The following is a 15299-nucleotide window of genomic DNA, read 5'->3' on the forward strand; positions in this document are numbered from 1 at the left end:
AAATGAAAAACTTGTGAACCAACTAGAGTCATTAAGATTATCTGAAAAGGAAAAAGACTCAACTATTGATGAACTTATGAGTAAAATGAATCAGATGTCACAAGAACTAGCTCATTAGCAAGTAAATGGTAAAAGTGCAAAGGATTCAGAAATCTGTAGTCTTAAAAGTAAAGTTGAGGATCAAACTAAAATCATATACAACTTTACTAGAGGAAAAGAGAACTTTGACAAACTTGTTGGAGCTCAACGAATGTCCTTGGCCAAAGTAGGAATAGGTTTCAATGGAATAAAAAATACGAAGAAGCTTTTAACAATTATGCTAACACATCTTTAGTTAATATATATGAACAGACTACGTGTTTCTTATGTAAGGAGAAATGGCACATAAAATTTGAATATCCATACAAAAGAAAGAATATTGAAATCAAGAAAGTATGGAGAGTAAAAACTGAGAATAAATCAAACTCAAAAGACCTAAAAAGGTATGGGTACCAAAAGTAACACCATGAATCCCTTCTTGTAGGTATGCTTTAGATCCACACCAAAAAAAAAGAAAAATGGTACTTGTACAGTGGGTGCTCAAGGCATATAATCGGAGATAAGTACAACTTCACCTGGTTGACACTAAAACATGATGGTGGATATGTCACATTTGGAGACAATGTTAAAGGAAAAATTATTGGTATCGGTAAACTCGGTAAGAAACCCTCATTGGAGATTGATGATGCTTTATTGGTAGAAGGGTTAAAACATAATCTGGTTAGCATTAGTCAACTAAGTGACAAAGCTTTTGAAGTAACTTTCAAACAAGACAAATGCATAGTAGAAAATAGTAAAAAACACAAAATCTTGTTTATTGCTAATCAGGTTGATAATGTGTATTGCATTGACTTTAAAAACCTAATATCTCAAGATGTCCAATGCTTCACAACCGTGAATGAAGCCAGTTGGTTGTGACATAGGAGATTAGGACATGCTAGTATGGATCTATTGTCCAAATTAGCAAAGAAAAAAATATGCGTTCTGTTGACTTTTTGAGTCCTACATCGTTTTTGATAATGATAAATATAAGGTATTTAATGTTTGTCGAGTTTGTGTGTAGGATCAAATTGGAAAAATCATATAGTGGAACATAGTGGCTTGAAGAAAAAGAAGACTCAAAGTGTTATATTTCTTTATAGTTCATATTCAATTCATTGGGTCTGTAATAATTAATTATCAGTATGTAATAATCTGCATATCGTGTATGTAGGAACTTATAAGCTCAAGACCATGGATTGACCTTTGGGATTGGGTCGATCAAGGCCGAATTTTTGGGCTTAATTTAAAAGCCCAAGCCATAGACTGACCTTAGGTACCTAAATGCCTTATAATAAGTCCTACATAACTTAAAAGTTATACCCATGTGAATAGGGGTGACCTTTAATACAAAATTAGGACCTAAAATGAACATTGAAAGGGCCTCGGTTGACTGAAATAGCCTAGTTATAATGTGTTGGTCGACCAAAGCACTGTTGACTGAGGAACTTAAGCATCGGTCGACCGGACATATACAGTATAAAAGGTTTGGTCGACCAAACCGTATGCAAGTAAAAAATTTGACTTCGTACAGTTGACCGACCATTTTTGACTTTGTACAGTCGACCGACCATTTAAAAAGGAATTTGTTTTTGAAAAGGATTCAGGGTCATCATAGAAATTCTATAATCATGCTTCATCATGGAAACATAAGATTAGTAAGCATAACCTTTCACAAAAATCCAAAACTGGCTTATTTTGAAAAATGAAATGGCACATTCAATCCACTTGTCCATCTAGAAGTGCCAGAGGTTTTGACAAAGAAATGATAGGGGTAATCATGAAGGCAAACCCTATAAGATTTAAGGAAAAATAGATTCAAATTGTATCTTCTAGTTAATCTTTCCTTAGTTTCTAGGTTTACGGGTTGTGATGACTATAGGCTTATGGAGTGGTTCTAAACCTAGTATCTGCATACACTTCCAATTGGACATGACATCTTTGCCAGGTAATTAATTTCAAATTCTTAACCCATGCTTATATATAATACCTTAAGTAAAGCCACTTTTGTCCATTGCACAAGATTGAGTGTTAGGGATCCATCTTATATCATATATCACTATAACCTAAACTCATTTTTGAATATGAAAAGTCTAAATCAAAATCAAGTCATCACTTTAGGCTTGAAGCACTATTGATCATAAATGATTAATATATATTAAGTATGCTTTTCATAAGACATCTTGCTATAATCAAGATTAGAGGTTACCACTAAGGGATTCAAGTTTTATTGAATTAAATCAAAATATTCCTTTTGAACTTAAAATATAAAAATCCTCTATTTTGGTTCACCATCCCATCTATAGGACTCCTTACCAAAGCACGATCATATTCGGTAAGGTTTCTCCCATTCCTTGGCTCGTATCCTTTCTCAAAGCCATCAGAACTTGTGCCTCTCACTCATTAGGATTCAAAAAGAAAAAAAGTTAATGTAGGCTTAGTCCATTTAAAGAAATACTTATTGTGACTTTTTGGTCCTCTAAGCCTAAGCATGATAAGCCAGGATTAAATCACCAAAAATCTAAAACACTTTGCTAAGCAATTAGAAAATGAAAACAACATAAAATGAGTAGAGTACATAATTGAGGCGGAGCATTTACCTTTCGTATCTATATAAATTAAAATGCTATCATATTCTTATATCGTTTATGCCTTTATCCCTATATGTGTATAGCATTAAAGCACTATCCATGATTCAATAAATGGTTAAAATTTCTTTGATGGATAGTTTATGTCTTTTCCTAACACGAACTACTATTGAGTTATATTGAATATCTTGAGTTGATTACTACTAGTTTGCATGCTTGTAATTGAGTGCCTCCTACATGGCGGATGTAGTGGATGTGAATTGCATGCTGTTAGTAGATTATAGGTTGTTGCATGATTTGTATGATCTATTTTGTTGAAAACAACTGTTTATCAGGTATAGATTTATAGGAAAATGTCCGATTTACAGACGATATGCTGTCGAAATTTCGACAGGAATTTTCCCAAAGTTAAACCCTCTACATAGATGATTATGATAGAATAAATGTTAAAATATTTTTGGAAGGATGAGTGCAAACTAAAATTATTAAGTTTCATCCTGGCATAATCATCGAACACTTAGAGGAGCTCAGCTCTATCCCTAGGAAAAAAGCTTAATGGACTCACATGCATCACGCTGTGCTTTTTTGAATATTGAGTCTCTTAATTCGGTGTACGTATTTCATTCGATCTTATGTTTTTGATTTGCTTTTATGCTTGTTTAGCCTATTTCGTATGTATGCTTCCATGTTCTGTGTAGTGTTTCTCTTTGCTTCTTTGATATGCTTACCATTATTTGTTAAAAATGAGACAGATTGAATAAAATAGGAAGATATCGAGCCTTGATTGGTTAATTCTAAAGAAAAAACCTAATCTAGTACATTCTTTTCTCATAAATGTACCCCCGAATCTTATTTGGAGATTTAAACCTCTAACTATTATATTTCTTGGACCTAAGTGTATTTTAGAGAAAAATGAACTAGTAGAATTTTAAATAGGTGTTCTAACTTCAGTTAGAGTAAAAGATATGTTAATGGCCACTTCATTGGACCATGTATTGACCCATCTCTCACCATATAAATTACCCCCTCACTTGACTTTGAGCTCAACACCTGATCGAAGCAATTTTGAGATTCTACTAATTTGTTTCAAGGGTTGACTCTCTGGGATGTTGCAATAATAGCAATGAAATTTTTTATCACATTCTTGAGAATTCTAAAATGCCTTGCACGAACCAAATGTTTCCTTAGAAAATAAAAGGAATTTTTGAGTTGATTCTCAAAGAAGAGGAAAAGCAGCTCTCGGCACCGATGACAAACACCGAAAAATTATATTTTTCTAAAAGAACTCTTATTATTTGAAAGGAAATTATTTTTGAGATCTTCAAAAATAAAAAATAAAAAATTTTGAAATAATTAGTCTTTTCTAGTGGATCCTAGGTAAGAAGGTTAATTCATAGAAAACTATTTCGTTAAGACATTTGATTAAGCCATTGATCGTTGACTTCTTTACTAGATAACATACGCTTTAGCAGCTGAAGGCTTACTCACTTACCATATTAATAAAAACATATGATATAAAGGCAACATCAATATTTTGATGTTTTTATTTAATTAAGCTACTAGATGTCAACTAGGTGTAATCAAAACATTGGAAACCATTGTTGGTTAGGGTTTCCATGGAATGGGTACATAATTATTTGGTGAAGACTTGGATCAGATCTTCTCACGTCCATCACCAATCCGAGGTGTAGGTTTAAAACAGTGCCATCATTTTGAAATATCCATCGTTCACGAGATGACGCAGAACTACAACTTGCAATATTGACGATAGTGAGATCCTCAGATTGATTTTCATAGTAGGAAAGGCAAAGGTCTCGATTTTCATTAGGCCTTATTGAACGATCCGGATAGAGGGCCCATTGTTGTTCTACCTTTTGATCTACACATTCCTCCAACCACACATCATTTCCATTTGCTTGCATGCAAAGATCTCGAAACCCCCAAATGGTACTCACAAAAGGATTTGATTCATTGGTTGCTAGCCAACCTTGACGAGAGGAATAGTTATTGACCTGCACAGTGAGTGTGGAATCACTGTTTCCTGACTCTGCACTCAAAACAAGCGAAGATTTGGTATTTATGATGGTTCCATTGTCCCAAATTTCCCAATGAGTAGCTTCAGTTACTGCACTAGCACAATCGTAGATCATGACGTAGGACCCCGAGCTATACCCATAAGTAGTCAAGCACTTGCCTTTAGATCGAATAGTCCCATCTTTTTTCACTGTCCAAAGTTGATTTGCATCTGCATTCGATTTACACGGCCACAAAATTATAGGATCACCATTGTTGAAAAATCCACCCTTCACGTCCGCGCACAACCCATTTCGACCAACAATGCGCACTGTGAACTCTTCATCCGTGCAAGTTTCATCATTATATGCATCCACAACGGGCCTTATAAGAAGGGAATATTGAGCCCTTGGCGGTTTTTCACAAATGAACAACATGATCCCAATGGTGGCGACTAGTTCAGGCATCACGTTGCTCACAGTGAAAGGTACATAATTAGATCTCTGTAATTGAATTGGTGGGAAGGATCCATCTTCTTCGGAGTGTTGAATTGCACTGGAGAGGCGATCCCAACGCCGCACAAGGCGGACCACGGCACCGTTTGGTACGACAGTTCCATAGCCATGGCTTGAAATGGTTCGAGCTACTTCATTCTCCACATATCGGAACCTCACTGCCTCTGAAATCATCAGAATGCAAATTATAAGGGATCGAGCCACCTTCGCTCTGTCCCCATGCGTGCCGGACCTATGGAACAACAAGTCGATGGCTGAATCCAATTGTTGGATTCCCAGTCCAGGATCAAGCCTGTCAAGATCACTTAAACCTGCAACTCCCAACAGGTCAGCATAGTTGCCGCCATACGTGAGAGTATATTGATTTGTGTCTGTGAAAAGATTAGAGAACGCAACATGGGGAGCATCTTGAAAGAAGTAAGACTCGCCACGTACTCGATAAGCAACCACGTACATATTGGTCACGTCTATGGCCAACGTGACAACATCCTCTGCATTGTTGGAGAGTTCCACGAGGAGGAAGCGCTGGTTGTCGGATACATTGTTTGGGTCGAAGAGTACAGGGATTCCGTGTCTGCGATCTTGTGGATTTGCCACTCGATCTCGTATGGATTGCACGAACTGCCTGTAGTCATTTTTGGAGACAGTACCACTGGTGGTGAATGTCAGTTTAGGGTAATCGTTGAATTGAGGGTCATGATGAACTCCTCCTCCGGAGGAGACTAGAACTTTGGGCGGCTGATCAATGCCCGAATCCGCCATGGCTGCGGTGCTCAAGCAAGGCCATGTCGCCAAGACCACCATCCAGGACACTACCATTTTTCTCAAGAGAAGACCCATATCTCATCACTCAATAATCAATATGAAAAGCCAGTACTTCTCTCAACTGCATATCCCCAAGCCCCGCCCCTGGGTCATATATAGATGCGCAAGGTGCACATGCATGCATACACGTGCTATCCCCACGACAGGTGTGGTACTGAAGTGTCACCAGACAAAATAAAAAATAAAACCTCTAGGTACTGATGTCCTTTTCCTGGAATTAGAAAACTGGAACGTGTTAACTATTGTTGTATTCGATTTGTGCGTTTGGCAGCTAGCTAGCTCACCTCATCCAACTTGATTGATTGAGATTTTTTTCTTCTTCTTTATTTTCTTCCACTTGGAGGCTCACTTTGGGCATTTGAGATTGAATTATATATTTGCTTTCTATTTCTCACTTCCACAATTTAAATTTGAGACTTTGCATATGAAAAGTCCCAAATGACTGATTGAATTAATTTATAAATTTTTCTTTTGATTTTTTAATTTTCCAAATTTTATATAAGGCAATATTAATTGAAATAAGAGATTGAATAAGGATTTTTGTAAAATTTTTGTATAATTCACACAAATTAAAGTCCAAAATTTATATATATATATATATATATATATATATATATATATAGGAATAGGATATAAAGAGAAAAAATTGAAAATATATTTTTCAATTTTTTTGAGACTTTACAAAAGCCCCAAATGATTGATTGTATATTTATTTTATATAGATTAAATATCATAAAGTAAAACCTTTTTTGTTACTTTTTATAAAATAAAAATTTTAAAAAAAATGAAAAAAAAAACCCAAATATTCATATATTAGGAAGTAGTATTTGGAAATTGTTTTTGAATTTCAAATTTTAAATTTATATTTGTGTATATTTGAAAAAATAAGAAAAGTGTTCTTTTGTACAGCTCAGGGTTCTTCCGTTTTGCACATTATTAGAGAGTTATAATATTCAAATCAGCCTATTCCTAGGGGAGACAAATCAAGTGGAGTTCTTTTGCATTGGCTCGTGATAATTGACATAAAATCTAAAAGACACCACACCGAGATTTATAAAATTATTGAAAAACTAATTGAATTGATATTTAAAAATTACTCAAATATTCTTATCCAATATTTTATATTTGAATTTGTATAAATTTAAATAAAATATAATATAAAATTTATTAAACTTACACACATAAATATAAAAGTCAAAATTTGTATTTGGAAAGGCATCATCAATTCTACTCAACTCTAAATAAACTTTTTCTGCACCGTGGACCCACATCTGCATATAAATCTTTATTACATTCCAAAGAAAAAAATAAATTATTAGCTCATTAAGTGTTTGTACGTGGTTTTGTCTTTTTGCGAGCACAATCCATAATGCCATGCATCTTTCCATTTTAAAAATTTTTTATGTGTTTATTTTTATAGTTTAAGTAATTTTTTTTTTTTTCTAAAATGAACATGAAACCTGCAAAGAAAAAAATAAAAGTCAAAACAATCAATCAATCACAATTAAATTTGAACATTCCTTGGTGGCCTATAAATAGTGAAGCATTCAAAGGGAGAAAAAAAAAAAAAAAAAATACAAGATATGAATGATTTGTAGTTAAGAGAACTACACTGAATATTACTATCCATAACTTGTTGAATGTTCAAATTTATTTGATGGATGGTTAATATTTTTTGATTATAGCATGAATTGTTATTGGTTATATTGGATTGATTTAAATTGCTAAATATTTCAATGACACGGACCTCAAAAATATATTTTGTGGGTTTTCTAATACTTTTCTAGATTTTTGTGATTTTTTCAAGTACAAAGACATTTTTGGAAATTTTTGAATTTTTGTGATTTTTTAATATTTTTCTTGAAATAATTAAATAACAAAAAGGGAATTAAGGCAAAATCCACAAAAATTGAAAAAAAGATGGAAAATAAAATAGAAGGTTAAACCTGTAACGCCCTGTTTTTTTTTCACGCTATATTTTTTTTCCCATAAATATAAAACTGTAAAATTTCATTGCTCTGATACCCTCTAAAATAAACCAAACCATCATCACGGACTAGATAGGGATTGTGGAATCTGGAACTCAATAAACTATTTATATAGCAGAAAGCAGAATACATACAATCACGTCAATAAATACAATACCAGAGTGTCAGAATTCCCTAGAATATACATACATATCCATTCCTAAAATACCCTCACCTGAACCTAGGAACTACTCAAAAATGACTTCCCAAAGACACTCACCCTACAGACAGGGCATTACTGTAGTCCTCTGTATCTACAAGCCTGATCTGCTTGCCTAGTTAGATCACCTGAAAAATGTTAAATTACTGAGATGAGACAACGCTCAGTAAGACGAAATATGCTATTACTAATTTGTGGCAGATGAGTTTACATAATTGTAAACTCCGTTCTAAAAATACTGTAAATAACTGAGTTTGAGAAGAGATATAATTAATACACAGTATAACTCATACTTATGTTTCTTAACATGAACTGTTTTTCTGAATATTCTATTCATAATACTTCTAATATTCATAGGTATATCTATGGTTTTCGTAAAATTTGGATATATATATATATATATATATATATAAAATAGCTGAGAAAATTTCCCTTGATGGATAATTGAAAGTCATGATTTAACCCCTCATGGCAGAGTTGTGCGGCCTGCAGGCGGGACCTATCATTGGCTAGCCGATCAGGATAAGTCAACTGAACTCTGAAAGTCAGATCGGCCTCCTCAACCCTAACTGACGGGGAGCCTGTCCACAACATAGGCATGATAGACTGCTGAAAATTCATATACTATCTGAGTTATGTGGTTACACTCTGAACTGAAAATAGCTACGGTACCATGCTCTGCTGACTGAATCTGGTCTATCAGGGTCTGATACTATATATGTAATTGATATTTCTATATTATTATTTTATCATGATTTTGAAATAACCATAACACCGTAAAACTAATCTGAATAAATCTGAAAATCAGAATAATTGACTGAATATTTAATATCTGTATATCTGAATATATGTCAGAATATCTCAGTATCTAGGTGTTATGGTTCTGAAATCATGGTATTCTAAAAATACTGAAAATATATGTTTCTGTATGTATACTATAAATCATGGTATCTTGAAAATACTATAAATCATGTTTCTAAATATTTGGTAAAATTTCTATGTGTATGTATACTAAATTTCATCATTCTATAGACCATGTATATTCCATGATATTTTCTACTAATACACTTTAAAACATGGTATTCGTAAACTGTATAAATTCTATGCTAATATGTTACGAGTTCATTGTCACGCCTCGAACTCAGAAATAGGACCCGAGGGTAAGAATATAACCTAACCTGTCCCTGTATCATACAAATCATCACAGATACAGTACAAATGATGAGGTTCCGACCTCGTGGGGTTCCCAGGTAGCCTAAACACATCCTAATACAATCATATACGCAGCGGAAAAACCATATATACATATGCAGTACCATATTAGAGTTTATACAAGAGCATACACAATGCTCTATCAAAACATACAAACGGGTGCCCATCACATCCCAAAATGGCAACCCACCAAAATTACAGTCCTAGCACTTACCTAGCGCTAAACGCGGTACACTAGCCACTACGCTCCCTACACCAGGACGCTAGTTCCGGTTACCCAAAGGACCAGTAAAAATGTAAGTACAGTAGGTGTGAGACACCTCTCAGTAAGGAAGAACACATGTTATATCGGTGTATGGTATTTGTGTGTTATCATGATACAACATACACGCAGTTAAATGCATTCCAGTACTAATTCACACAGTGCATACACGCACACATACAACGACAATTTATACGCAGCCTCGTCACAATACATACAGATGATCAGTAATCCTCAGTGTCATCACACTCATTGGCCCGAAACTGGTTCGCGACAATCCGGTGTTGGCCCAGCCAATCTGCGATGCACGGTGCCATCGGCACATGGCTAGTCCCCGACTCCCATGGCATCGTATAGGCCCTAACTGGTGGATCCACACCCTTTGTCCTGATCTGCCGATATAGGCTCACGCCCTCAGATATAAAGCCGGACACTCTTGCCTATGTGGCAGGAAATAAACACAAGCCCTCGGATATAGAGCCGGACACTCTTAGTACTTGGAACAATTTCGGAACCCAATTCCTACTAGCATTTCAACATATCACACACACATGCATGCTCATATAACCAAACAAATCACACCCATTTGGTAATCTAAATCATGGTTTTTCAAACAAATATAGTTTAAACAAGTCAAGGCACGACCATCCCAATATCATAGTATAAATCAACATATACCCTCGGTTTTCAACAAAACCCGAGATTCAGCCCGTCGCCCCCTTTTTCCCAAAACTGTAATAATGAAAAACCCATAGTTTTCCTTACTAGATCCCCCCAAATGAGTAGCCAAAACACACACAGGACCGTGGACCACAGTTCCACCGAGTCCGATTTAAAAAATAACCAATATAAACATAGTTCCCCTTACTTTTTTCCTGAATGACAAATCTTGAACTCCAAGGCTCCTAAACTGTGAACCAAGTTCCAAAACTTATAAGTCACAGTACAGAATATACTCACAAGATAGTTACCTACAAAACTACAGAATCAGAAGTAAAAACCGAGCCTTACCTCGATTTTTCACAAAAACCCAAAAATCTCTGAAACGAGATTTCGATCCATAGAAGTTGTAGAGAATCCTTCCATGATCCTCGTGGTAACTTCGGTTTCCCGATTCTAGCAATGATCGATGAAGAAATCTAGAGAGAAGGAGTAGGGAGAGGTTTAGAGAGAGAGAGAGAGAGAGAGAGAGAGAGAGAGAGAGAGATAAAATCAAAGTTTCTTAATGAAGAAGTAATGAGAATTTCCTTTTATAGCCCTTTGACCCGGGGGAATTCGTCGACGAAATGGTGCCTTCGTCGATGAATCTTTCATTGAATTCATCGACGAATCGGTGGCCTCGTCGACGAATGTGGCATCTCCGGTTTTTTCGAGGTTCCTTGGCTTCTCCTCGTCGACGAGAAGAACAGAGGCTTCATCGACGAAATCAGGCTTCGTCGACGAATCTACTCTTTTACCAAATTGTTCCTCTCTTTATATATATAAACCCATTTATCACAGTTCGGGTTCTTACACTCATGCCACACAATTAAATAGTTAAATTCATTGGCTCTAAAATCTGTATTTCCTGTTATACTAATATTTTATGATCTAAATAATAATCTGGTAAAACATATAATTTTTACTGATAATCATAGTAAAAATTCCTAGCATAGCATATTTCCCTTGCCTCATAATTAAGCTCGCCCGCTAATGTTCTAAATTACACTTCTAGCATTTATAATTCCATAACCCTGAAAATATAATACATATATATATCTTGTCAATAAACCAAATACCCAGAACATTCTTCATTTTTCTATCTTCTGAATTATAAACTATTCATTATTTACCTAGACTTCTAAAAAGATATCAACTGGGGTCCTCAACCCATCCTTACAGGGTCCCAAAACACCATAACCCTGAGAATATAATATCCTGATTTTACTTCACAAAATTCGAGTATATTCTCATATAATACAAAATCTAAACTCAAATAAACTTGATAATACTAACAATGCCCAAATAATCTACTTACCCTTATTATTATTATTATTATTATTATTATTATTATTATTATTATTATTATTATTATTATTATCATTATTAATGTTATTACTTTATTTAGTATTAAACTTTTTCTGCACCGTGGACCCACATGTGCATATAGATCTTTATTACATTCCAAAGAAAAAAATAAATTATTAGCTCATTGAGTGTTTGTACGTGGTTTTGTCTTTTTGCAAGCACGATCCATAATGCCATGCATCTTTCCATTTTAAAAATTTGTACGTATAGGGGTCACAATATTTAAACATTTTAGCATATGTACATATTATGTGTTTTTTTTTCAGATTTAACTTTTTTTTTAAAAAAATTATTATATAATATCTCATTCTGTGATGTATTTCTTAAAATGACTCTGACATAATCTCGCTACTCGGAATAGCGAAATTTACTTTTGAGAAACGATGGTGGTGTGGATACGTGGCAAATCCCGCTACTTCAAATAACGAGATTTACTTTTGATAAAACATGTTGGCGTGATCTCGCAGGTTCATCCAGTGAGATTTGCTTCGGATACTTAATGCCCATCTAGCCGGCATTCGACGCATGGCAAATCTCGCTGGTTCGTCCAGCAAGATTTGCTTATGATACTTAATGCCCATTAAGCCGGTGTTCGACGCTTGGCAAATCTTGTTGGTTCGTCCAGCGAGATTTGCTTCAGCCCTTACAGAGTCCTTCCTCCTTCCATTGTCTTCATGAACAGAGAGTACTATGCAGGCTTTGGAGAGAGACGGGGAGGAGCAGAGTAGTGTAGGTACCGTTGAAGGTGGCAGAGGCCAGACGTGTTGCGCAGGTGACCGTTGTGACGAGAGGCTGCCTAACCGTTGAGAAGCAATTATATAAACTCGAGGAGATGGGGTAAGACATAAATCCATTATTTACTTTGTTCATAAATTTTAAATTAATTTATTTGATCGAAGAGTTCGTTTGATTAATTAAAGAGTTAAATATGCTGTTTAGAAGGCTTCGTTCAGAAACGCCTTTCTTTAAGGTTAGGGTTTTTTTTTTTTTTTTGTATTTGAATTTTATTTTTTATGATACTACCTAAACAAAAACATGCATGAAATTTATTTGTTTGAATTATATAATCATTTTTGTATTTCTATGCTCTTTAGCATATTTATAGAATCATGTTTGTTTGATATAGTAACATTTTTATTTCTAAATGCATGTTGTTTATTATCTTACTTTATTTCATCTAAATTGAGTGCAAGGGTATCATTTTATTAAATTTGTAGAATGAAATGCATGTTGTTTCTCATGCCCTATACATGAATTCCATTGGATTTTTATACTCCCTTATAGCATGTTAATTGTGATATGCGTCTAATCTAAGCATGATGCATTTGCTGTGGCTGGTTGTGTTTGGTGATCCAGAGGGGGTCGTGGCTAGGGGCTTCAAGAGAGAATGAGAGAGCCAAGGGAAGGAGAAAGGATGAGAAAGAAAAGAAAGAGTCAGCAGGGAAGGGTAAAAGAGGATAGGGAAGGAGGCAGGAGGTGTGCGGGGCTGCCTGTCTGTGAGGGAGAAAAAAGATCAAATGCTGTGGGTTTTTTTTTCTTTTGGTATTTCGTGTGTTTTGCGTCCCCACGCTGTGACTTTGCTTGTGCGTGCGCGTGTTTTATAGAAAAAAAAAACAGGGGGGCAGAGGAACCCTAGGGTTTCCGCCCCCCTCTCTTCCCCCTTTCTTCTTTTTTTTTTTTCTCATTTTATTTTGTTTATAATAATAATAATGATGATGATGATGATGATGATGATGATGTAATAATTAAGATAATAATAATAATAATAGTAGTTGTAAAATAATAGTTAATAAGATAATGATAATTACAATAAAAATAATAATAAAATAATAATATAAATAATAATAATTGTAAAATAATAATAATAAAATAATATCTAAAAGTAATAATAATAATAATAATAATAATAATAAAGTAAATAATAAAAAATAATGGTGATAATAGTAAAAATAATAATAAAGATAATGGAAATAATAATAATAATAATAATAAGAAAAATAATCATAAAGTAATAACAATAATAATAATAATAATAATAATAATAATAATAATAATAATAATAATAATAATAATGACTTTGTTGTATTTGGCCCGGGCAAAAATAGAGTGTTTACAGTGCTTATTATGATAAAAATTATTTTTGGTATCATTATAAAAAAAATTATGAAAATTAAAAATTAAAATGAAAAAGTATGAATTGAAAACCAACGACATGTTTAGTTAATATTTTTAAAACTAAAATAAATAAATAAATAAACTTGATTGAATAAATGTTGGGTTTTGCCTATGAATCAAACAATAATCAAAATAATGACTAAAATAATAAAATAATAAAATAACACAACTTGAAAATATTATGACAAAAATAAATATTATAAAGTTTGTCTTACATAATTATGACATGATAATTGAGAAAAATAAATATACTTTTAGATGACTTTTATCATTTTGAGTTTTTTTTTTTTTAAATTTATGAATGCTTTATTTTAACTACATTTTAAATTTATATGATATTTTTATTCAATTTCAAAACTAGGGTTACAAATAAGTCAAGCTATGACTAGTAAGCTTGGTTTGTTTATTAAAAAATGAGTTCAAGTTTGACTTGAGCGTAAAGTTTTCTATTTGAGTTCGGTTCGTTTCATATATATAACTTAAACTCAAATCAACTAAAACTTATTTCACTTTAATAAACGAGTCAAGTTCAAGCACAAGCTTGAACTCAAATTCAACTCGAGTGAAACTCGTTTTAAAATGATAAATGAATTAAGTTATCAAACTAATTAAATTAATTGATAATTAATAAATTATCAATTAATTTAGGAAAAGTTTGGGGAAAAGAAGAAAAATTTGCATATGGTTTTTATTTATCTAAATAAAGTTTATGATAGAGTAACTAAGGAAGTGCTTTGGTGAGTATTAAAAAAGAAGTGAGTTTGCAGTATATATATGAATGTCACTAAGGGTATTTATGATAAAAAATATTATTACTTTATCTTTGGAGAGACCTCGGATTTGAATGTGAATTTGCATTGGATTTAAATAAAATGTAATGGAAAATTATATTAAAAATTATTCAAATACATCCAAATCCAAATTTAAGATCTAAATTTTTTTTAACGAAATAAAGACACTCAAAAATCTATATACTCAAAAATTTAAAAGCTATAAGAGAGTTTAATGATCATAATAGAGTTATAATATGACTAAACTTAGTGAAATTAATTTTTGATTACTATAAGTAACACATATCACTTATACATACAATTTTGTTATGCGTAGGCCTTTTTTATTTCTCGAGCACCGATCTAAATGGCAGGAAGCTCAAACAGTGCTTCAGTGACGGTATTGTTGTATATAGACATCATAACCGGAGCAGATGGTGTTAGTTATAGTAGTCGGCGAGTTCGACCAATTCAAATTGGTCATAGGTGTAAATTAAATAAATTATATATGAAGATATATAAATATTTGCATATTGATCTAGATCAATATGCATTGCGGGTGATCGCAAGATACCCTTTGCAAGGGTTCAATAATACAGTCCTCTAC

General features: G+C 33.4%; 1 protein-coding gene across 1 annotated transcript; it reads right to left on the bottom strand.

Moving 5' to 3' along the window:
* Nucleotides 1-4176: 4176 nt before the first annotated feature.
* Nucleotides 4177-6226, bottom strand: LOC131155280 (ricin-like). The gene has a single exon (XM_058108312.1). The coding sequence runs from the start codon at nt 6032-6034 to the stop codon at nt 4247-4249; it is 1788 nt and encodes a 595-aa protein (XP_057964295.1). The 5' UTR covers nt 6035-6226; the 3' UTR covers nt 4177-4246.
* Nucleotides 6227-15299: the final 9073 nt, after the last annotated feature.

This window comes from Malania oleifera, chromosome 5 (genome assembly GCF_029873635.1).
Source record: "Malania oleifera isolate guangnan ecotype guangnan chromosome 5, ASM2987363v1, whole genome shotgun sequence".
Taxonomy (NCBI): Eukaryota; Viridiplantae; Streptophyta; class Magnoliopsida; order Santalales; family Ximeniaceae; genus Malania; species Malania oleifera.

Excerpts from the sequence above, each read along its gene's own strand:
- LOC131155280 (XM_058108312.1), bottom strand. The coding sequence starts at position 6,034 with ATGGGTCTTCTCTTGAGAAAAATGGTAGTGTCCTGGATGGTGGTCTTG.